Source organism: Cyclopterus lumpus, chromosome 20, assembly GCF_009769545.1.
Source record: "Cyclopterus lumpus isolate fCycLum1 chromosome 20, fCycLum1.pri, whole genome shotgun sequence".
Classification (NCBI taxonomy): Eukaryota; Metazoa; Chordata; class Actinopteri; order Perciformes; family Cyclopteridae; genus Cyclopterus; species Cyclopterus lumpus.
The window spans coordinates 10,353,387-10,379,246 of record NC_046985.1 but is presented as its reverse complement, the minus strand read 5'-3'; the positions used below and the strand labels follow the sequence as shown (position 1 = coordinate 10,379,246).

General features: G+C 40.6%; 2 protein-coding genes across 2 annotated transcripts; one reads left to right on the top strand and one right to left on the bottom strand.

Annotated features, from left to right (window-relative positions):
- Positions 1–7,955: 7,955 nt before the first annotated feature.
- On the bottom strand, positions 7,956–16,923 carry fbxo15 (F-box protein 15). The gene is made up of 10 exons (XM_034560730.1): positions 16,904–16,923; positions 15,383–15,502; positions 13,780–13,884; positions 12,184–12,423; positions 10,662–10,865; positions 10,403–10,532; positions 10,207–10,289; positions 9,263–9,408; positions 8,573–8,697; positions 7,956–8,222 (listed from the first exon to the last, which is right to left on the bottom strand). The coding sequence occupies exons 1-10, from the start codon at positions 16,921–16,923 to the stop codon at positions 7,956–7,958; spliced, it is 1,440 nt and encodes a 479-aa protein (XP_034416621.1).
- Positions 16,924–17,822: 899 nt separating this feature from the next.
- On the top strand, positions 17,823–20,954 carry cbln2b (cerebellin 2b precursor). Its single transcript, XM_034560398.1, has 4 exons — positions 17,823–18,163; positions 18,511–19,077; positions 19,699–19,818; positions 19,906–20,954. The coding sequence occupies exons 2-4, from the start codon at positions 18,790–18,792 to the stop codon at positions 20,101–20,103; spliced, it is 606 nt and encodes a 201-aa protein (XP_034416289.1). The 5' UTR covers positions 17,823–18,163; positions 18,511–18,789; the 3' UTR covers positions 20,104–20,954.
- The last annotated feature ends 4,906 nt before the right edge of the window (positions 20,955–25,860 follow it).

Below are 25,860 nucleotides of genomic sequence, written 5' to 3'. Positions count from 1 at the left end.
TGTCATCTGCATAGTTGTGGTAGGACACGTTATAGCTGCGTATTAGCTGGCCTAATGGAAGCATATATAGATTGAATAATAGGGGTCCTAGGATTGACCCCTGGGGAACCCCACAGGTCAAAGCCATTTGGTCTGAGACACAGTTACCAATTTCAACAAAATACTTCCTGTCCTCGAGATAGGACTTGAACCAGTTGAGAGCAGTACCAGAGATTCCCACCCAGTTTTCTAACCTCTGTAATAAGATTCCATGGTCAACTGTGTCAAAGGCAGCACTCAGGTCCAGCAGAACTAAGACTGAGACTTTGCCTGTGTCCGTGTTCAGGCGGATATCATTTGTCACCTTGATCAGAGCTGTCTCAGTGCTGTGGTGGGGCCTAAAACCTGATTGGAAAGTATCAAAGGCATTGTTAGACAGAATAATGTCAGTAAGCTGTTGGTATACAACCTTCTCTAGGACTTTGCCTAAGAATGGCAGGTTTGATATGGGCCGGTAGTTGTTCAGTACTGTGGCATCAAGACTGCTCTTCTTTAGAAGAGGTTTAATGACAGCAGTTTTTAAGGCCTTTGAAAATGTTCCAGTCTGGAGTGAGATGCTGACTAGGTGAGCGAGTTGTGGTAACAAACTGCTCAGCACAGACTTTAGAAATCTAGTGGGTAACTCATCAAGGCAGCACGTCGATGGACTCAGACTGCAGATGATCTCTTCGACTCTTTTGTCAGTGACAGGTATGAAATGTGTCAGCTCTAGGTGTCTAGCTGGCTGCAGAGTATATATTTGTGTTGTGGAATTTATGGCATTTTTAATGCCTTGAACTTTGTCATTAAAGAATATTGCAAACTTATTACACTTAGATATAGAATTGAGTTCTAAGGGCAGTGAAACAGGAGGGTTTGTTAATCTGTTTACTGTAGCAAACAGAACACGAGAGTTGTTACTGCAGTTTATGATGATTTCAGAAAAATAACTCTCCCTTGTTCTACGCAAAGTCTGGTTGAACGCACATAACCTTTCTTTGTAAATATCATAATAAACCTGTAGCTTTGACTTGCGCCATTTCCGTTCGGCTCTCCGACAATCCCTTTTCTGTGCCCTGACCGAGTCTTCTTTTCTCCATGGTGCCTTTTGCCTACATTTAACCATTCTAACCTTGACAGGAGCAATATCCAAAACATTTAAAACAGTTGATGTATAAGAGTTCAACAGATCATCAACATTAGAACACGGGGTATTTTCAAACCTAATCATTACCATAAACTGTGTCCCTGTGCCGTCATCTATGAGTCTTTTTCGAACAACTGCAGACCTAACTGCTGGTTTGGGTGTAACAGACAAGTCAAAGAAAACACAAAAATGGTCAGATAAAGCAACATCAACGACATTCACATTTGAAATAATAACACCCTTGGTAATGAGCACATCTAGAGTGTGCCCTCTGTTGTGGGTGGGCTCAGACACATGCTGAGTTAGACCAAACATATCAAGGACATCAGTGAGTTCTTTCGCTTGCCTGTCATTGGCTACATCCAGATACAGTACACATTCAAGTCCCCTGTAATGACTAAACAGTAAAAATCAGTGCACACAACTGAAAGTAATTCATAAAAATCATCAATAAAACAATTCTGTGGTGGTTTGTAAATAGTGATATAAAGTATGGAAAATTGTTTTATCTCCATTTTGAATGACACATACTCAAATGATGAGAAAACCCCAAATGACAATTTGTGGGTGAGTATATTGTCCCTCAATATGGCACAAACCCCCCCACCCCTCTAGTTTTGTTGAGTTTCAGACACTTCTAAACAATACATTTCTGCTAGCATGCATGGCTAAACACCAACTGAGCATCTTTCACCTCAAATGGTGAATATAATAATGTATGACCTTTTATTCCCTGATATTGTTTTCATAAAAGAACAGCAAGCGTGCTCCACATTTTCCCCTTCAAAAAGGTCAGCGTTCATCATGCGCGACAGCCAATGGACAGTGAGTTCAGAAATGCTCAAGGGTCAAGGGTCAAGGGTCATTGGCATAGTAAGCAGAGGTGAATCTCATCAATTGAATATGCTACATGAACCAAAAGCAATATTACAGTGCATACCATATACCTGCTAGTATTTCCTACTGTACAATAAAGCAGTGTTGAAAGCCTGAAGCCTGCGTGGAACAGTAATTAAACTGAATCACAATGTTACACGACATCAGCATAACTGGCAGATTTGCAAGGAAAGGCCCAAGTATCAGTGTGGCAGACTACCCATATATCTGTCTTAATTTGCTTTTGCGACAGGTGCAAGTATGTGGAAATCTAATCCCAGCCACAGTGACTTACATCATCTGTAATGGTGTCACACACACACACACGCACAAACACACAAACACACACACACACACACACACACACACACACACACACACACGTGTGCCCCCCCGCCCCACCTCCCATAAGAGATGTGATTAAAAGGCAATCCTATCCTACTAGAAAGCTGACTCTGTTGAATGTGTGGGTACTAGCCGAAGTAGAAGAAGGTCATTTATTGTCCACTTAGGTGAACCGTGGCATGCACTTAGACAGTAGACATAAAACAGGCATACAACGTATGTGTTAACATGTATCTTTATCCAATGTGACACTCAAAGTGACATAAACTGCATTCATGGTTTCCCAAGCAACAGTGCAGCCACACAGATCTTCAGCAGTCACCTCTTACGACAACAAGCAGCCTCTTTTAATTTTTTCCATTTCAGTCAGAGCTGTAAGCCGGCAATGAAGAACTCCATGTGGCACTTCACAGTAACAAGTCAGACACAAGCGATGACTAATGGTCCCCTGGGAGTCTCCCAGTGCCAAAAGTCTAAACAACAAACTGCTATGACCGATGCAACCAACCGCTGGGTTTTCAGTAACTCAGAGCCTTGTAGTGAGAGTTTACAGCAGAAACAAACAGGGCACGGTTCGGTGTAATTGGTTAAAAATATCACTGACACACCACAACACTAGATTTGCCATCACAACGCACAACTGCAGGTGTTTTGTGTTTGTACCCATGAAAGCATCAGTGTGCCAGAGAACACGTAATGAGGGAGGCTTTCTTTGTGTGTCTCAGAATTCTCTCTCTCTCTCTCTCTCTGGTTCAGATCAATAGAGTTAGCCTCGGGCAAAGACCTTTGCCTGAAAACCGATTGTTCCAGGAACTCTGTAGAAACAGAGACTTTTTTGTGAAGCCTGCCTAATTTTTGCATCCAATGTGCTGTATTTAACATTTGCTTTAGTGAGAAAGACAACATGTTTATTTATGCTTACTGCCACATCTTGTCACGGATACATAACGTTTGCAATAAGAGCAAGCTCGTTGGATAACACAGGTCCTGAGTCTGTTAACTCAGGACCTACCGTCAGGTAGACGTGAGCGTGAACACAGATTACGACAGATTCTTTCGCTTCAAAGTAAATAGTGGACCCATTTTCTACCAGCCACATATTTTCCAACACTGACACTAAAATGGCATTTTTTCAAGCACACAAATCAGAAGGAAATGTACTTTTTTTTGTTCGAGTCTGTCTCAGCAACACACTCTTGTGAGAACGCTTTATTGAACTAATCTTTGTCATACTAAATATGTCCGTTAGCTGTGTAAATATCTAATAGAAAAATAAAACATGTTTATGCAAATGTTAATAGAGGCAAACATACCATGTCCACGCCCACTTTGGAGACAGGAAGTGTATACAATTTCAAACCACTTGCAGTCATCTTTTTTATGAAGCATCTTTGCTGTTTGCCCCTATTCAAGTCTAAATGCTAAGCTAAGCTAACTGGCTGCCTGCTCCAGCTTCAAACTTACCATCGAAGCAGCAAGACAGCAAATTAGCTTATTTCTAGAAAAATATGAAACCTTTTTCTTTAAAAGGTGCAAGAGAGTGCTAACAGTGTTTGCCTGAGGGGGAACAGGATGCTGGCAGGGAAACATTACACTATATCTTTACATTGCAAATAGTTGTTTGCCGCTATAATGTTCAGAATGTAAAATGCAGCTCCTCAAAAATGTGGCCCAGAAAATAGAGGTTGGTGCTCCGATACCCAGGCAAACATCTGATCTGAGACCAGACAGCCACAGGATGTTACTGTGAAGCTCATACAAACTAGTGATCCGTGTGAAATACTGGAAAGGCTTTTTTTTTACAGTGTACTGCATAATGTGCTGACTCATGCCCCACCTCTCCGACACACACACACACACACACGCACACACACACACACACACACACACACACACACACACACACACACACACACACACACACACGTCGATGTGTGAGGAAGCAAGAGAGAATTAGAGGCGGATAATTTATTTTATGAAACAACGGAGTGAAATAAAACTGTGAAAATACACAATTTACACTTTATTTTTAAATGGAGGGTGACTTTAGGTAGAGAAATATTATAATGTTCTTACAGTAAATTTAAGGTGTATATTATCCAGAAGTACACCTTCTGGAGTAGTTTATTATTTAGTAGAGCACAGGTAAGTGTACGTACTTAGTTAATTAATAAAAAAACATCTATTCAGAAGAGCAGAGGTTAAAGGTTATCATCACTACCTGGACTTCAGTGATATGATTTGATCTCACGGCAGACTGAGGCACCACTGGATGCAGCAGGAATGGCACCGGTCATATTGCTCATTGAGCTCTGGAAGCCGCAGGACGAGCTGCAGCTTTGATATGAATGGATTTCTCCACGGCCGTCTGGCTGTGATGCACCATTTAAAAGGGGAGAATAAACCGAGGATCTTACTGGGCATCATGAACAATTATAACCCACACAGCTTTCCCCAACATCCAGTTCCACTTCCCTACGGGATCAAAAAAGAGGAGGAAGTAAAGGTGAATGAGAGAGGGGGGGTTACTGCTGGCCACTGCTGCAGTAGCAGGGCTCTCTTACAATGCCTGACCATCTGTTATTTTGTGGCATCAACAAAACCAATTGTCCTGGATCGTGTCGTTTCTAATATGTTTTGTGGCACAGGTGTTTTGGGCTTGTTGTGGTTGATGTTTTTCAGATCATTACAAGCATAATTAACTTATCTGGCCTCAAGTACTCACCCAACGGGGTGACAAATCTGGACCGATAGCGGTTAGGAATTGCGAAGACTTTGTGCGCATCAGTGTGGCGCAAGACCGTCATTATCTCACAGTCTTTTGGCAGATGTAAATTGAGCTCTAATATTTTTTTTTTAAAAATCAGACAAAAGCATGCATTTTGACACACACACACACACACACACATTCAAGTGTTGACTCTTTCCCCCCAATAAGAGGACTAAATAAGGACGGTGTCATTGGCTTCCGAGGCTGAATAATTTGCAGACCCAGCTGGTCAATCACAGGGGAGAGAATTAAAGGCTAAAAATGGAAGCAGTTTTCTTCCAAGATTAGACTATGAGGAAACTAAGAACGATGAGTTTAATGAAGCTTTATGTCACACAATTACCCATTCAGTGGTTTGGCTGTGGCTTCTTTCTTAAGCATTGTTTACGTTTTTAAACGTGTGATTAACATATAGGCTTACAATTACTTTGCAAAAGAGAAGAAAAAAGAAGAAGCTTTTTCCAATGCAGAAATGACCCACTATAAAGACAGTAATGCTTTGCTGATAAGAAAAACAAAACATTGTGATGTCTCTCTACAAACTACATTTAGACTGATTGAAACAACATGTAAACCTCAAGTGCTGTTTAGGGAGTCCTCCATTGGTTACTAAAGAGAGCCATCTACTGGAGAACTGCATATATTAAACTATTCAAATATTTGTACAATGTTTAAATGCGGATACTTGAGTAAATATATTTTTGCATTTCCAAAAATACTTCATAGAATAAATTAATAAAATCACTGTAGAGCATTAAGTTAATACTTTCTGCAACCGCAGTGACAGAATAGTATCTTCAGTCAAGGTTTCATAGTCCTTGCCCCCCCATATCCAGTCTTAAATGAGCCATTACTCAAACCTTCGAATAAGTGGCGTTATGTTCTTGCAAGTCCATTAACTGATCCACAATACCCTTGACTCCTGCTTTTTCTAATAAAATGAAGAATGAAGGATTGGCAGTTTGCAACAGCCGATGTGACAGCAAACAGTACTATGAAGGTCACTGTGATGGAAATGTGGTCTAACACACTTGTAACCTGGAAGTCACACATGGTACATGACATCCAGTCCAATTAATGGTCTATTTCATGTCATTTGTCTGGGCTTTCAAATGGTCAAGTCAGCAAACCCTTGTACTGCTATGTGGCTTTCATCTCCACAGCGTGTGATTCAACAGCCCCGATATGGAGTTGGAGAGCACAAGGCCTGTAAAATGTTCAAAGTATGACAACACGTGAATCATACAATGTCTCTCTCTCCATCACATGGTCTTCAATTGTGAAGCTTCTGCCAAAAAACAAACAAAAACAAAAACATTTCATGACACATGCTGTTGCCCCTCTTTTCCCCTCTGGCTCATTTCCTCAAAGTGATTTTGGACCCAGTGCCAATGCAGTTGGTGATGTGTTTGGAAAAATAAGCATTTTTTCAAGGTGATGATGACCCTCTCAGAAGGGAAGCCTCTGAAATCCTATTATCCAGAGATATTTTATTGCCATCAGCAGTGTTGGCCCATCAGCAGCACAGCAACAGTTTTCAACAATTGCTCCTATACACTAATTCTATCGCTGTTGCCAGACTTGCCCAGGTTGTGGACATTAAACTCCATTTTCATCTAAAAATGATTGCATAATGGCTGATAATGCAATTGAGGTAATGTGGGTGTGCAGGTATAAATACCAGGATAAGGGAAAACTAAACGTTATCATACAAAAACAGCTTCATACCATTTAAAACATGTAAAGGATCACCTCATTTAGAACATTTTCCAAAAAGTTAAAAATACTGAAGAGTTAAAAGTGTTTTATTTAAAGAGTAGACTTAAAGAGTTTTAAAATATTAGTGCCTGTTCCAAGGCTCTGGACACACTGTTCCTCGCAAAAGCACATCTTTGTACAAACAAAGGATAATTAATACACCAAATACCAAAGACAGAACCCTAATAAAAAATATTCAGAATAAATATATCAGTAATGTGGATACTTTAAGTTTGAAGGGATCTGCTAAGTGGTGAAAGCAGCTATGAGGGAGGATGACAACGAATACGATGAAATCTTCTTCAGGTGTTGTGGGGCAAATATTCAAAAATAAATACAGGAAGAGCAACTTAAAACCGGAGATGAATACCTTGTATGTGTAACTACTTGGCCAATGAAGCTGATTTTGACTTTCTTTCTTTTTTTCGACTTTTGATTTGTAATGCTTTCAATCTCTTTCAATTAGGCTGGATTAATTTAAAAATAACTTAACTATTAAATTACTAAGTGGTCATTAAATGTCCCAATTGACATTTCAAAAGAAAATACAAATAACTTGCAGGTAATGACAATTTCAAAGCAAATCGTTATTTCTTTTCTAAATCCAATAAAGAAAGAAGAAGTATTCTCTGGCAAATGGACTTTTGAACTGCAACATTGTCTGCATATTGATGCAGAGAACCTCCTATCTGAAAAATTCCCTTTTTTGAGAATACAAAAAAAAAATACAAAAAGAAAAAAATGTTCCCCCCACTTTTCCTGGATGATTTTACAGATAGGAGGTTTTGCACTTTGGTCATCGATACACAAAATATCACTAAATACATTTTTGGTTTCTGTTTTTAAAATGTACAAATTATTATTGACCACTAAGATTGTCAAATTATTCTGGATATCCTTCGTCCCTATAAAAAAGGTAGATATGCTGATATAATATAATGCAGTCCAGATATATGTTTAAATGAAATATGTAAAGCCTAATCATTATATCAAAGTGTTATGATGAAAAACATGACAACTTCATCTAGAAATACTGCGCGTTCAGTAATTTCTACTGAAATGCTCGTTGACTTTGCAAACAGTCACATAGACAACCAAACTGATGAGAGCCAACTGCTTCTGTTCCTCCATCCAAACCAGTTTCATCTTCACCTGACCGTCTGAGTCCTGATGGTGGATCGAGAAGTGCTCACCATCATAGTCATAGGAGACGGGAGTCTTCTCTAGCTCCATGGAAACAGGAGAGCCGACACACCAGAAAGGTTTCTTAAATTCGTCCAGTAGAGTCAAACTCATGATGCAGCAATTCTGAAAGGAAGTTGAAGAGTAAGCGAATGTTAGGATTTCTTTTCTGGACTATCGTTGTTGTGATTTCAGCGGGTTTCCATTAAGTATGTACTCTTGAAAACATTCATCCATGTCTATTGTGTAATGAGTCAAAGTTCATCCTGAAAGCACAGCAAACTATTGTATTTGCCTTAACCAGGAGATAAGATAGATCTGTGGAACTTAAAGTAAAACTAGCATGCGGTCTGTTTCTTTGGCACGCTATATTTTTATTTTTTATATATTTTATATATTTGAGATGTTTTGGGCATGCATTTCTCTCTTCATATAGCACCGTGAAAACAGTGTGTGAGTAGCCAGCAGCCCACAACCTTCACTGCGCCATGCAGGGCCTCACACCTCCAGGGAAGGTTGATTCTGCTGGAGAGAGGTGTGTGCTGCGATAAGATTATCCTGCTAATGGCAGTCAGCTGGATGAGGCCATCACAGATCTGAGCTGGAGAAAAACAACAACAACAACAACAACAACAACACGAGACAAGTGAATCTAAAACAATATAAATTAGTGTCAGGTCACGTGATTAGTGAATTTGATCTACGAGCGATATAATGATCTTCAAATACAATTCATGTTTCAATGAACATAGCTAATCTCTATCAAGGGTTGTATTTGTCACATGCTTTAATGTGTGTACTTATAGAAATGTGCAAATGTACATAATATCAGAGTTGAAAGGCAAAGATCCACGGAGGACAATATGGTAGCTGGACAAGAGGATGTTGATGTCGGAGTTCTCTCTCCTGATGGCCTGAGAGTATATTGAACTTGTGGCTACAGAAGCATTATAACTATGTAGGATGAGAACAAAAAAGCAAGAGTAAAAATAGACTGATTCCTGATTATAGACATGTTGCATTAACTTTGCTCAGTATTCCTCTGTATGACTGTACACTGTACACATGAATCACACCTGCTCTAAATAAAAATAGTTAATAAATGACCCATTCAGCTCAGTATACACTACAGTGTGACGTAGTGAATATAAGCGGAAATAAATTACTTCTCTGGCAGAACATCTGGTGGAAGCTTCCAGACATGATCTCACATGCAGTGTTGTGAAGAACAATGTGTAGTTGGTAACCATGGAGACCGTATTCAGGGTCTATGTCATCAAAAGGGGATTTTATTATTTGCTCCACGTAGGGGCTGGTGGAAAAAAAGAAATAAAAAGGAAAATATAACTAATATCGGAGGTGATGAAGAAAACATTAAGAAAAAGGTATTTCATCAAGGATATATTTCAGAGATGTTTTACTTCCGTGAACTGGAATCATGATGTAACGTTTGATCTCACATGAATCCAGGAGAGGGGGCTATGTCCACACAATGCTAACTCACAATAGGTGGAGCAGTATCAAGAATGTGGCATAGTCTTGCTGATATGTTGTATCTCCTCTCAGACGATCAACGTTGCACCTTCAAGACTCCAGTACTAAATATCACATATGTTGACTTATTTCTTACTTTTTACTTTCTGATGCATGGAAAACTAAATATGGACACACATATGGACCCAGTTCCCAACATGACCCTTTAAAATTGTTTTGTTGAAAAACGTAATCTGTTAACCCTTAATTTCTTTCCTGGGGCCTTTTGAGTGGCCCTGAACCTTGTGTTGACAACGACCGATCCAGCCAATTGGCTTTGAATTCAAGCCCAACACTACAGAAGAAAAATTCTCCAAATAATTACAGAGTGTGACCTTTGCTAATATGTGAAGTCAACTGCTTGCAATTAACACCTGCACTGTGTATGTGTTTCCTTCTGTCAAATTATTATATACAAATAACTGGTGTAACTAGTGAGGTAGTCTCATTATCCATTATGGTGGTGAAATACAGGAGCCAGTGGTGCTGACGCTTCACTCCCTAACCATCTGATGGTGATACACTGCACGCCATGGAAGCCTGTGAATAAACAGGTGCCTGTTAATGTGCTGCCTACCAAACGGAAGATCCCTGGATGCTTCGCTCCACCAGCCTGTGGAAGTGAAGAGTGAACATGACAAAGGCAACCGAGGACTGTTCCTGCAAAAATGAGACATCACTCAAATTGCAGGTAAATTATTGTCATTTGAAGTAAAGAAAAGAGAAAGTAAATTCATAAAGCAAAACACCATAGCTGCCTGTGAAGTAATTACCCTCCAGACGCCGATGATGATGCCAGGCTGTAGCAGCTTGAGTTCAACAAGTCTGTCCTGGCCAATGACCTGCGTGCTTCCAGTTAGAGCCTGCATGTCTAAAGTCGCCATGAGGGACCTCCAGCCAGGTCTGACAGAGCAGGCAAAGAAAACCGTTGGATTCACCGAGAGCAAAGAAAAAGCAGAGAGAGATAGAGAGAGAGAGAGAGAGAGAGAGAGAGAGAGAGAGAGAGAGAGAGAGGGGCGGTGGCTGTCTCACTTCTTCAGGCCGGGGCAGTTGAGGGCTATCCTCCTGACACCGTGGAGTTGAAGGGTGGAAATCTGCTGGTAGTCGGGCAAGCAGCCTCCTCCGCTCCAGCACAGAGTCACAGAAGTCTCGCAGAACTGGGACCAGCTCGGTTCATGTGTGCCCTCATGCCCCGACTTATCAGACACTGTCAGCTCCCAGGTGACATGCAAGTTTCTAGAATAAGAAAACACGACACAGGATTATAGCTAAGAAGACATGACAGATATTTCGCAATAAAAGCATGTGCAATTGTTTGCACTGTATTCAGTATCGTATGATAAGGGAGATCTGAAAAGTGGGAATTAGCTTGCTAAATACACACATACTCAATTAATGAAATGATATGCAGCGACTGAAATGAAAGCGCAGCTGTTGTGATAAATCTCTTGATCCAGTTCTGTCTGAAATGTGATTCAGGGCTGCCCCTACTGTGATGCAGGCGGTGTCTTGCTGAGGCACCATCCAATATCCATTAAGTGGAGGAGCAAAGCTAAAAACTGGAGCGGCCCAGGAGGCCCCAGATGACCCGGGGGATTTCTTTCTGTATTGTCTGTGTGTGTGATGTCTTGTGAAATGATTATTACCAAGGTAAATCGTATGCTCCTCAGTGTCTCTAACAGACAAACCCCCCACAGGGAACTGTCTGAGTTGGTGGGAGGCGGGAGGGTGTGCATACATGAATGTGTGTGTGTGTGTGTGTGCGTGTGTGTGTGTGTGTGTGTGTGTGTGTGTGTGTGTCTGTTGTGGATGAGGAGTTGGGAGGGGGAGGGCTGAGTAATTTCTTTCAACAATTCAGACAGCATCTACAAGGAACACAATTATTTCTACTTCCCCTCTCTACCACAGCGACTGCCACAGAACTCAAAATTGAGTGCTGCACAGCCTCTAATCAGAGGTTATAAAAACACAGCCGAAACTGCGACGAGGGAGCTTTCCCCTGCATGCTGGCATCCCCCTGAGCAGACATCTCGCTCAGACAGAGACCTCCTTGCTCACCTTTAATAAGAAAGTGTCATTAAGTGCGATATGAAAAACAAACCCTGCTTTGTATTTGATAGCCAGCGGCTCGAACTGTCCTCTGGTCTCTACCTTTGAACTTCCTTGACAGGGTGGATCTCCAAAGTTTTACTGTTTGCTAACCACAAACAAAGCAGGGGGTCCCATGATACCTCACAGAGCTGATTCCAATTGTAAAACAGCAAGACACACCAGACAGATGGCAGATTACAGCCTGGTACACAAAGTAGGATCAACACAGCTCCTTTTGGCTGAAGTAAAGCAGCACACTGTAAAATATTTAACTAAATGACGAGGATTCCCAGAGAATCCTTGTTTCTCACCTCAGTAGCTCAAATGCTTTAAAATACACAGTAAGCACTCATTTAAGCTTAATTCACAAACACCATTTGACAGGCTACTCAAGTGTCTGCTACATAAAACAAACCATACACCTCAGGTACTTCATCTAAAGGGTTTTCCCTTCATCTCTTACCTGAGGACCCGCTCTGTTCGGCTAGGCAGCCCAGTGTGACGGCTGATGAGTCCAAGATGACTTTTCCACGTTTTCATGTCATATGCGGCTACAGTTTTGAAGTATAACCACTTCCAGTGGCCCGCAGCTCCATCATGCACCTCCAGTGTGGCCGTCTTCAGCAGCAGCTCATCCATGCACTTAGGTTTCCGCTTTTTATTCTTGCCTAACTCTACAATGTATATATTTTTCCACAGAGCTCTGCATTGATGGTATAGAGAGGTTAATACACACATGATTTATTTATATAAAATAATGCCTGATATGCTCATTTGTCACATTCTGGTACGTTTCTGACTTGTTCTTGAGCGCAAATGTTCTTTCTTCCTGTTCAAAGTGCTACTTATAGCTCAAATTTCTTAGTATATGTATAATTAGGGTTTCGTGGAAATTATGCTTTGAAAAGTTCAATATGATTGTGTATGTTTTATAAGCCATTAAAGCAGAAATTCTTAGAAAAGTAGGCATTTTAAGCAATAACCAGAAGAACGTTGCGTCACATGACATCATATCGGGAAGTTGGTTCCCTCACAGCTCAGTGTGCAGTAGCAGGTGGTAGTGGGGCTTTTTTCACTGCTTTTAGTTTGCATGGCTCCATTTTTCATCACGGGGGATTACTGTGTTTGTGCAGGCTGCGCAAATTACAACCTGTCAGGACAGAGAGCTGAACCTTGAACATTAGTCTCTGTTGTAAGCATCATTACTCATGTCCGTTTCATACAACTACTATTATATTTGGTACTGTCGGATATGTGATGGCAGACTTTACAACACTGTGCAGTGAAACAACACCGGGTTAGGTGTTTATTGTGTATTACCTAATCACACTCTTCCTTATGAGATGTCATGTCTGTTTTGAACTGCTTTACAAAAACAAGTCTAGATGTCTCTGTACAGTATATAATATACAAAATACAGTTCTCACATTATTTTCCCATGAGCCAATTTATGTGACGCCAACAATTGCGCATCTACAAGAGAGTTGTCACGTTGCAAAACAAATCTCCATCTAATCAAGTTATTTCTGTAAAATCTCAGTCCTTAAAATACTCAACAGTAAGTATTCTTCAATTTGTTTCCAGTAAAGTAGACTTTTTTTCTCAAGATGTCACAACACTACAACCAAGGGAAACTACTTTTCATGGGATACTTGAAACAAGTTGGTGAAGACGGGTTGAATTAAGATTATTCTACCAGAGCTGAACTTTACTATTTTTTTATCAACAACAATTCTGACAACCAAATAATCACGTCTGTGTTTAGCTTTTAAAATGTGAATATTTAAATTTGTAGAGTCTTCTACGATAGTAAACTCAATGTCTCTGGGGTTTAGATTGTTGGTCACATTGGGCTGTAGAAAATGTAAGACCAAACAATTAACCGAGAAACTAATAAACAGATTAAGCTTCAATAAAAATAATCCTTCCGTTTTAGTGCACTGGCAGATTTTTTCAAGAAAATAATACAAACATACTGAATTTCTGTTGGCTTGGATTCCTAACCGATGTATGTAATGTACTGTGTTTGTTGCATTAACAAGACCTGGCTGGTACTTACTCATCATTGGCCAGCTGGTAGAAGAGCCTACTGACGTGGCTGATGCTAAAAAGAGCGGAGGGATCTAGGTATGACAGAACCTTCATCAGGATCTCAGATGGCAGTCTATGGAAAAAGGTAATTAGACGTCACAACAAGGAAGTGACACTGGTGTCCTCATGCCACCTGTCGTCCTTTACACATCCAGTAGGTCCACCACATTTGTTCGCATCCAATTCTGGCATCAGAAAAAGACCCTTCTCAAGCTACAGGAAGTGATGAACTAAAGTCTGAGTGAGATCCAATCTCAAATCACAAGATACCAAGGTTTCATGTTTTATCTTTCTCGGTATGAGTATTCTTGTTTCTTTTGAAAAAATGCTTTAAAAAAGTAATTCTCCATATCTGTTAATGAGAAATATTGTTCTGGTTTATCTGGTTGCACCTGCCCTGATTAATGATGCCAATTCAGTCTCTTGAGTGAGTAATCTATTCATGTTCACATTACGTGCCTGGTCAGTCACTGACATGTCATTGCATATCAAACAACAACCAGATGAAACAATTTCTGAAATGAGAAACAACATGAATGAATCCTGTTTGGTGTCTATTCAAGATTTTAAAGAATCCCTGAAATGGCTGTCAACATAGAGATAATCGTTTGGTATTACTGATAGTGTGAAAAGGTAGTCGAGTTGATGACAAGCACCACACATCACATGTTACAGCATATCCACAATGTTGTCAGTCAATTGTGCCATAAATACTGTGTTCATCCTAATGTCTATCAAATCAAAAATTCAGACCCGGCCCACCAGTCTATGATTTAACTCAATTCTCGGTGAAGAGAATTGCTCGTAAAGATTGTTTATTTATACTGACGATTGACTTCATAATATCCACATTCTTCATGCAGAATTAGGGGATCGACAGAAAAGGAATCAGTAACAAGTATAAGAGAAAAGAACAAAACATGCTCTGGTTTCAGCGTCTCAAGGTGACTATTTGCATTTGTTGTTGTGTCTTAGCTAATTGAATATATTTGTAGTTTTAAAGTGCTGGTCGGACAGAAAAAGCAACCTTTCCCCTTTGGCTAAGGGAAAATTACAAACTACTTATTTTAATTTTTTTTCTGACATTCTGTAGAATCCCTGATTAATTGATTAAATAAAGAAAATTGCAATCATTGTTAGTTGCACCCCTAATGTTCTAGACTATACGTCAGCATACAATTATGTGCCATTTTTTAGGGTGAGTCGAGTGTTTGCATTGCTTTAGACTTAATGTTCCAGCAAACTGTGACCAATAAAAATAAAGAGTAAATAATCAGTTATTTGTACGTATTGAGGTATAGTTTCAGTGTTCATGGTGAAAAAAGAAACTTGCTAAATACAACTATCTATCTGCTTGAATGACATCACACCAGTATTTGAAAATAAAGAACAGGAGACACACTTGGAGATATTTTGCATGGCTATATCTACTAACGTAACATTCAATGTTGCTTCATTTGAACATGTAGATTGTGTTTTGCTGCAAACACGGTCTATAAACACGGTTCTGAACACCGGATGGCTTCATGTTGAATGACGCGCAGGTGGATGAGCATGTTTTGACAGATTACCTTTTCAGAAAGTTCAGAGTGGACGCTGGATACGATTTGTGAGCTCTTTTGGACGTCCTCATTCTGGAAGTGACTGCTTTCGGTGCCGCCATATGTTTTACTGGTCTGTTTATTACTTGGCTATATTTGCCATAAAGTTGAGGCCATTGAAGCCACGTTTGTTTGACCGAGTTTTAAGCGTCACGTCACAGTTAGGATATCAAACGAGCAACCCACTTAACTTAACTCTATGAATAGCGTCTGTTCTCCGTTCTCGTAGCCCTCCATATGTCAAAGAAGAACGTGCAGACGTCTAATTTCCGGGCTGTCCGCGTCCAGTCGCCATGGTGACGTCCAGTCAAGTTCCTTCCACGTGCAGAAACTAGTTTATTCCGGTGGAGAGTGGCGATATTTTCCTTCAAAATAAAAGCGGTTAAACGGTGTATTTCCATCATTAACTATACTGATATTGTGTAATGGGAGCAGCCTACACGCAGCATTGAATCAAATCAATGGGAAATAATAATTGTCGTTCTGCAACTAGGTCAGATTTAGAGACAAACTCAGATAACTTGAATGACATAATCAGGGTTTTCTCTCTTTAATGAGATGAAATGACTTTTATCATCCTGTTGCCACACAACAACAATAGCGTAACATGTGGTTTCCAAAGTACTCACCAAAATAGATTGATTGCATTAAACTTATTGATTAGAACAAAGCCTGAACATAAATTATTGGCTATTTGTCGATGTACATTAACAAATAAGTGTTGCACTTTGTTTGCCTGCAGGCTCAGACATAATTGCAATGGGCCTAGCCCTAATTCCAGTCTTACCCTCTAAAATGTTATGGTTTACCCTCAGGGAATCTTCATTTTGTCTTCACACACACACACACACACACACACACACACACACACACACACAAACAGATGGACAGAAATCTATTTGTTATACGGTGGGTATTTTTAAACTTTGTAAAGCATATGGTGGTTTGAGCAATGCAAGCACGCAGGGTGCAGGGCCTCTTCTGATGTTTATGATATTTAATGCATAATAATATAAACAGAAGTATATTAGGGCAAATTGTAATAAGTTGTGACAGCTAGATCACGATCAACAAATGACTCTTGTGGTAAAAACTAATCCAAGCCATGAGAGGAATTCAGCTAAAATACTTTAAATACATGTGTGACTTGAGAGAAAAACACAAAAATAACGAACCATACTGCAGTCGTTTTCTTTGTAAAAGCAGATGGCTCGCAAGACTCACCATATAATCGACCTCGCCGTTCCTGGAAGCCAGTAGGCTCTGCTTGCTGTCAGGGAAAATAACCATAACACTCTTGTCAGTCCAGCCGATCAGCTTGCCTGATGAAAGTGAAGTCCTTTTAGGTCAACGGCAGCCCCTGGTATGGCAATGCCATGTACATGTAGGCCACATCCCTTTCCATTGCATGTCCCCCGTACTTGACATTTGATGATTTCTGTAGCTATGTGTCCTTCTGAAGGCCTGGGGTCAGTTGTGGCTCTTGGATACCTGATGTCACTCTTCCGCATGGCTTGCCAGCCAGCTCTGACAGTGCAATGTTTGTCTTATAGGGCTGAGAAAAGGAGGAAGGATCACCACAATTAAGTCTAAAATTGGGTCGCTGCAAGTTGTGCTGAGGATGTTGCATGTATTTTTTGTGTATGCGTTTCAAGGCTTTTAAGGCGTATTCATAGTGACATCCAAACCTTTAAGGAATTATTTGGTTTTGTCCTTTCCGTCTATCCATTTGCTTGCATGCATTCAAAATGCAGCTTTGATAATTTATGTTCAAAGAAAAGCAGACTTTACTCCCACTATTTTATTGAGCTGATAAAGCTGCACAAAGTCTACATACAGTGCCTTCCCCTGCAGATGTGAGTTCCATGCATAATGTAGCCAGTTATCATATCTTTACGTATATGACAGCTCATAAAAAGGTCTAACGTGAGGGTTCACCGCTTCTGAGGCCCACTCTCAGAAGCTTCAGGGGTGTAGAGCACCGATAGGGACCCTCTACACGGCTCTTCAAAAGGATTATGACATGTCAAGGATTGAAAAGAAAGGCCAAGGGTAGTACAGAGAGGTGCAGGACATTCTCTGTGAAGTGGGCATTTTTTTGAAGTGCCACCTTTTTTCAACCCACTTATGGAGTGTTTGTAAAACGTGACGTACATGTGAAATGATGTGGCTGGTACACACCAAGTAATGAAACATGCCGGCCAGATCACACATACGTGTGTTATATCACACGAGTGATTAGATTTGACTACTGATCAGCGTCCTGCAGATGTTACATCCGCCACTGGATGGCGCACACGTATCTTTATTTGACTCATGCCATCGCTTGTTTAAGCCTCAAATGAGTAACATACAGCCCACATGTATGCTGAATGTACCACCTAACAGCAAGCGTATCTGCTGCAAGCCCGCATTCATTTCAGATCAACCAGGGAGAGACACGAGAAATCCGCAGCATATAAATGACAGACATTGACATGACAGCAAGTGATCTCTCCCTTCCCGAGGGGCCTCTGAGCTCACAACACCCAACTGATTAATATGTAAACAAACCCGTTAGTCCACACATGTGCTCTTAATTGCGGGATACTTGTGAGGAGTCTTGTTGCAGTGGCTACACACAAAGAATGGGCGTGAGTTGTCCCTCGAAAGGGAGCCCAGAGACTCGTGCTTGTTTAGCACCGCCGATCTGAGCGCTCAGATCACAGTCTGCAAGAGACGGAGAGCATACCAGCGGGATGGATTGCCCAGGTAGGTCGTGATTTACCTTTTCTCAACGGAAATGGCCGCAAAGTGCTTGTTTCAACATAATTACCAATTAGAACGAGAGAATAAGATAACTGTAACATCATTTGCATTCGCTACTATAATTTGTTACCAAGAGTTGTGGCGCAGAGTTATAGGAAACATCCCCCAGTAGAATAGAAAATGTGTATTAATACGCGATTTTTAGATGTTGTCATTTACACAGCGATTGCCTTTGTTTTTACGCACGGTGTCCATTTTACGCACACAGGATAAACTCAAGTTTAATGACTAAACTATTTGACATTGTTTTCCTTCTGCTGTTTGACATGAACAATTTAATTTCATCCCAGGATTTGCAACAACAGTTGTCTGAATACTCTCCCAAAATCAACTAAGACCCCCAGGAGGGAGGGGAGTTACAACCGGAGAGAGTCGGAGTGCGTCGGTGTGTCAGAGGTTCTTTGAGAAAGCTAGGGAGCATCACAGATAGAGGAAGAGAGAGAGAGAAAGAGAGAGAGAGAGAGAGAGGGGGAGAGAAGATATCAAGTCTGGACCAGGTGATCGAGTACTAACAAACCTCCAAGGGGCTGCCGGGTTGTATCAGTGTGCACGGGATCAGCGATCCGACCATGGTTCCCGCGCGCTGCCCGGGACCCTGTGCCATACTGGCACTGGTTCTCCTCGTGGGATGCAGGGTGGCTTTCTGCATCGGCCAGAATGACACGGAGCCCATCGTGCTCGAAGGAAAATGTCTTGTGGTGTGCGACTCGAACCCTTCTTCGGACGGAGGGGTCACCTCCTCACTTGGCATATCTGTCCGCTCCGCTGGGGCAAAAGTGGCTTTTTCCGCCGTGCGTGGAACCAACCATGAGCCGTCAGAGATGAGCAACACGTCTATGACCATCTACTTTGACCAGGTCAGATGTTCACTGAATTTAGCACAGTTTTGTAAGAGTGTACTATTAACCAGATAATATCATAGAATCAAAATCAGTTTATCTACAATATGCATGCCATATAGTTGCCATGGGCTTGCGGAACTTGTTTAAGGTCATGTTTAATTGATTTCCTATCACTGCACTCGCTCTGTGTGATTTGAGCCCCGAGTATCTCCAATCTTAAGAGCACAATGCGGTTTCCTTTGAAAATGATCCATTTAATGCTGTGCGTAATTGTCTTGATTCAGGGATGCGCTGTCAAAACGAATGATCATCCATGCAGGATCATAGATCACATATGCGTGTTAGGCCTCGGTCGGATTGACATGTGCATTGTGTTGCTTTTGCTGGGATGTTACACTTAGTTGCCTTCGGACAGCGGCCTGTTATACGCATCAAAATGGGAACCATCCCAAACTGCGACTGAAGCGCAGCCTTAAAACATTTGGCACACCAGACGGATACGCCTATCTGTAGTCACTGTGCGTGGCAAAGGCAAACAATTACATTACTAAAACCAGCTGTTGTGTTCAGTGAAGCATGCGGGTGGAAAATAAATAAAACCTTCTTTTTCTCATTTTGCGCCTTTCTTGGTCACAGGTTTTAGTGAACATCGGCAACCATTTCGATCTCAAAGCAAGTGTTTTCCTGGCTCCAAGGAGGGGGATATACAGTTTCAGCTTCCACGTGGTGAAAGTCTACAATAGACAAACCATACAGGTGAGCAATTATTAAGCAGTTGGTCTGCTGTCAGGATTCAATAGAGAACTAAGTAAGCATGAGACCAAACTATCTCCTCTCCTGCAGGTGAACCTGCTGCAGAATGATTATCCTGTCATATCAGCATTCGCCGGGGACCAGGACGTTACGAGAGAGGCGGCCAGCAACGGAGTACTGCTGATGGTTGAACGGGAGGACCGCGTCTCTCTGAAGCTGGAACGGGGCACCTTAATGGGCGGATGGAAATACTCCACCTTCTCAGGCTTTCTAGTCTTTCCTCTATAATCTAATCTGCGAGGATCCACGTCGCACGAGACACTGTTTATTGAGGAACAAAAAAAAAAAACACACAAAAAAAGCCATTTATTTTCAATTTAAATAACTGTCAGCCAAGGAAGCCGACGAATATCTGTATACCTACACTCGTCCACTATCTAGTCAAATATGAACGTTTCCTTGGAGTTTCATATATTCAAATCCATCAGTCAACTTTAACGCAATCTGGGATGATTAAAAGTATTGATCGGCCAGGGGCGTGTGCTTGTCGGGAATGTGGATTTTTCTTGCTTGGAAAACAAACTTTGCCAACAGACAAACGGGTGTACCTGGGGAAAACGGACAAGGGTGAAGATTGATGCGTGGAAGAACTGACGTCCTGGACAGGCCGAGTGTGTTATGCTCTATTTTGTGTTTGTATAGCCTTAAAGAATATATGGTTTTCGTCCAAGTGAAGTATATGGAATTATGGACAACCAGAGAAGAAGTGCTCTCACGCCCAAGGCATTTTTTTTGCACGAATGGAAGTTTTTACTTTATGTTTTGTGCTGTCAATGGTGTTGCGTTTGGATGCTGAACATATTGAAAATAAGACTAATGTAGGCCGCCGACGAGTTTATTAAAAGAGAAAAAAGGCGACATATTTCAGCCACCGCAGACGATTTAGAGCCCTTTTATTAAAGAATAATTATATAATTTATAAAGTACCTATTCACATTATTGTGTGTTCTACATTTCGGAATCTGCGTAGCTTTGACTGATTTAATGTTCAGTGACGTTGCTCACCAAATGTACATTGTGGAAATAATAGAAAAATCCCTATATGTCCCGCTTAATAAAAGATATTGTATTGTATAGGCTAAGCGCATTTATCACTGTTCATTCACAGTACTTTGCACTTAAAGGGAACAAGCTGAAGAAAAAACGGTAGATTAGAAGTGAGAGTTTTATAAATGAAACCAAACCAAAGGCCTCAGGAGGAAAACACAGCTGGTTTTAGTCGCTGTCCGAGGTTCTGAAATATACTGCTGGACTCCTCTTTCAAAAAAGTCTCGCAGCACTTGTGACAGTAAAAAAACCTTTATTTTTGTCATGAGAAAAACGTAAAGAGATGCACATATGTTCAAAGAGTAAGATAAATGGAACGGAAGTAATGCGCATTAGGTTTCAATACAAGACATTGTCGCGTCTTTACGCGGCGCAGGGCGGATGGAGACTACAGATTAATGCTTCTTCTTACGGTGCATAAACGAAGCCCGATATTAAGCAAACGGAGAATCGAGAACGTATGATACAACAAAGGCAAACAAAAATAAATCGTCTGTTCTGTAGTTTAGCAAGTGTAGAGTCCCATTTTTGTCCATCACATAATTGTTATTTTGTTTAAAAAATCAACGTTTATTGATAATCCCTTCGCACACACACACACCATCCTTCCCTCCCCTTCTCCCTCACGCACTCTCTCGCTCACTCAAACACACACACACTCACACACACCCACACATGCTATCACAGACCCCCCCCCCAACAAAATTATAGCCCATCTTTTAATCTAAATCAAAGCAAATAGGTGACTTGTGCCATAATCTTTTAATAAATGATCCAAACAAATAATACCCTAATCAGACATTACAGCATGCAGATGAAGAGAAACATGTTGATTAACAGCAATTTACTAACAATAACATATTGCCCTGTAACATAGGTTAATCCAGGTGAATGCCTTTATCCCTTATTGAGGTCCTGTGTTAAATATGTACAAGTCACAGATTGAGGTGTGGACTGAGCAAAAGCACTGCTGGAACTCAATATCAAAAAGTTGCCCCTACTGTTTTATTGAATTCTGGAAGTTGCAGTAAGACTGTCAAATTTTGCAGGGCAACGTGCAATTGCAACATACCATAGCTGATCTCTCTGATGTAAAGCTTTTGGCTCAAAGGACAAACTGTGTTGCCTTATTTTGGAAAATTCCATACTTCAGTATTGTTTTTATTATGCCGTGGAGGTGGGCGTGGTTGTATTATAAACATTGTGGTGTTAACGCTGGGCACAGAAGAGACACACCTTTACACTTCCTGTATGGAAGCTGGTGTGCTTGCCAATGTCCCTACTGAGACATGTGCATCTGCAGGAGATTTGGGAACAACAATTAAAAGAATAGTCACTGGTGAACACAACATATAGCTTTTTAGTTACTTTGTGACAAAAGGGGATACACTGCAGGAAAACAATGAGTTTGAAAACAATGTCTTGCTTTTCTCAATCAAGCTTACAACGGCTAAATAATTTGGGTTTTAATGCTTTTTACTGAAATCAACAAGATTCTTGAGTGACTAAGCCCTCTTGATTGGTTGAATTTTAGGAAATCCGGACAAAAAGTCATTCTATTGAGAAAATGTCCATTTAAAACAAAGCCAGCATGATGTTGGCAGACAAAACAATACCTAGTTTATGAGTAAAGGAGAAAATCTGCCAGGAGAGTTAAGAGCCTTATTGCAACACTTTATGCTAATCCGTAGCTTGTTGAAACATATTGTGCTGTGTCAAACAAAAACATAAGAAGACATAGAAGCGATTGCTCGTTCCTGTGTCATTAGACTGAAATCCAACAGCTGCTTGGCCTGGGAAACATTTGCATTTATAATTGATGATACCTTACATGTGAACATATGGAAACTTGAGTTTACTTGCGTCTTCTACATGGACATTTGGTTTTATTTACATATACACACCTTCATCTCATGTGTAACAGAATGCAGCGGAGAACAAAGAGAAATACCTGCTTATAGCCTGCTGATGACAGCAATTGGACTGCACAAAGCAATAGAAACTGCAAGCAAATCAGAGTGATCTGGACTATAACGTGCTAATTGTGCTCATACTGGAATGAAAAGTTAGTTTCCAAGTGGTCCCCATATTAAATTAGCCTTCAAACATGTACTCTGTGCACAAATGGAAACAAAAACACGTTGGTTATTGCTTACTATGAAATAAGACTAGATCTATTCCATCATGTAAAGGATTTTCCGTAGATGGGATTATTTACGTGCAAGTTGAGCAATGTGTGTTGATATCTTTATGTCTCATCTAGAAAGACTGTTTTTCACCTTGATACAACACTATTGTATAGAAGTTTACTTTGCCCAGATTGGTATTATATATTATATAAATATAGATGTACCCAAGTTTTCAGACATATTGGAGTATTAAATCTGTCCACCCCAAAGTACAATTAGTCTTCAAATATGGGCTCCATGTTTTATGGAAGCACAGATGGCATTTTACTGTGCTTTGTAGGCCACACACAACTTGGAGTCTTTAAACGCCATTAAAAAGCCCGGAACTCATATGGCCTTTGTGTTTTTAGAGCATTATTTGTTCTTCCTCTGTCTCTTCTAAGATTTAGTGCTCATCCTGTGAGGATTGGTCCTTTAATTTGTATGACTCTATGACACAGCACATGCAGGGAGATCACAGGCCGGCTGCACGGTGGGCCCATCGCAGCATGAAGGAGCAGCAATTCTCTATGCATTGGGATCCAAATTATGTAATAGACTCATCAGACGAATGTCATCTTTGGTTCCAGACTCTCGTGGAGAATGTCAGTTATTTGTTAATGAGGTTGTTTTAGACTGTACACACCCATGCAGGCTCAAACACGGATGCACATCTCCACTTATAACCATTTTGTACACAGAACGCACACTCATCAAAGTGTAATCTCAGCTCATTCAGCCTGGAACAAAGTGGTTCATATTTGGAAACATCTAAACATGTCTTTAATTTGCTGCAGAAAAAAAAAAATCCTTTTAGCAACAATAATTTGTTGTTGGTGTTGATTTGAAAGCTGTCCTCTGAAGATCAAGTAAGCTTTGACATTCATTTCAGCTTCTCTTTTGGTCTCTAAAAATGTAATTACATTGCTGTTGCATATTTTCAGTGGGTGCTTTGTTCAGTTTTAACAAGGATGATATTTGGCAGGTAACGTGTCATATTTCCTCTGTTGTTTTACACTTCAACAAAAATGTATTTAGCATTTTTGCAAACGCCACCCTCCTCTCCCTCCTCGCATCAAAGCAACCCCACAATGTATACATTTGTAGTTAATGACAAAGTCCTTTATTTCAAAATCCAGCCAGAGCAAAAGTCTAATTTCTAATATTTCTTTTTCAGAATCTTGCTTTTTGTGCCACAAACAAGTGTGAAAACACTCCCGCTCTTCATCCACCCTGATATAATGCACCTTTTGTGTTATGACCTATTTGCTTAAGCACATTGACAATTTAGTTTCACATCATTTATATATTTTGTATAATAGTATATATTTTGTTACATATAATATATAGTTTCTGATTCAATACTAAACACCCCTACATCTAAATATCTTATTTTTTCATAATCTAGGTATAAAGAAATGTGTAATTTCACCTTGAAACATCGCATCACTCGTTTGAAGAACTCAGTCCTATCAGACTCCAGTAATAATGTCACTTGACCTCAACGATATACATTTATTTTCTATAGTGAGAAGCAGTCTCTTTCAGACCAAACGTGTGTTTTCCATCCGTCTTTAATCCCAACCGGTAGTTTAAGAGCAAGAGGAGTTGATCACTTTGCTTTACTCACTTCCTCCCGAGCCACGGAAAGCAATGTAACGAGAAGCAACGCTTCAAGTCATTATCTCTAAATGTCCATTTCACCGGCCGGCCACTTCAACTAATGAAGCCAATTTCAATACAAAATTTGAGTTTGGATATTTCCTTAATTTCTATACCTATTTCTTCTTTTCACTTTGTGGACGTGCACTGTATCATTCTCAAGGCCCGCGCTGCCAAAGGAGAGAGACCCTAACAAGATTTTCAACCTTTCCTTTTGATTGCAGATGAGCTCAATACATTGGTATGCGTGAGGGGAAAAATCCTCAAGAAAGGTGTCTTTCGCCATAGTTTTCTCCCAGTCCGTGTGTGCCTGTTATGGCTGAAATTGCCTTAAGTGTGATTGTGTGGGTGAATAAGCACACACAAAGAATTCAAGCTTTTCCCGGGAAAACCTACAGGCAGTTCCTTTTGCGCCTGAAATGACGCTTAGGGGCCCGCTCAATCTAATATCGAATGTGGCTTTGAGTTAAAAGGAAATGCGTACTGAGTGTCAGGATTTATCGCCACTTTTAATGACCCAGACCTCTTTATATCATCTCTAAAAAACGTTTTCCATCATCTTTCTTTCAAATGAGCCCTGTTAATTTCACGGGCCATAGTAATGGTGGCATTTTGTCGGCAAAGCATGGCGACAAAACCTCCACGAGACATAAAACCACCTGTGCCCTCTTCTCCCGGGGCAATAAGATAGACTTAAGCACTTTTTGCACAGCGTGATATTTTCATTCTTAATCACAAGACTATATCAGAAGACATGAATAGGTCATATATCCTTTGAGTCAAATATCCACATCAACTTTGGTGTTACAGTTGAGGCAGTGCAGTGACCCAGCTCATTTGCACTTGAATAGAAAGACACTGATGCAAACGGAGAATACACCGAGAGGATAACATGTGGTAGTGTCTTGTTAATAATGCATTTGTTTGCGAAACAAATAAATAGACGCATAACACAGACAAACATCAGTCACAGAACTGCCTCTGTGAACAGGCTCATCCCTGAAGAAAGTGTGTGTGTGTGTTGGGGGGGGGGGGGGGGGGGAGAGATAGACAGACAAAGTCTGTTTATTCCTTCTGCCACAGCCTGCAATATCCATACTGCTGAAAC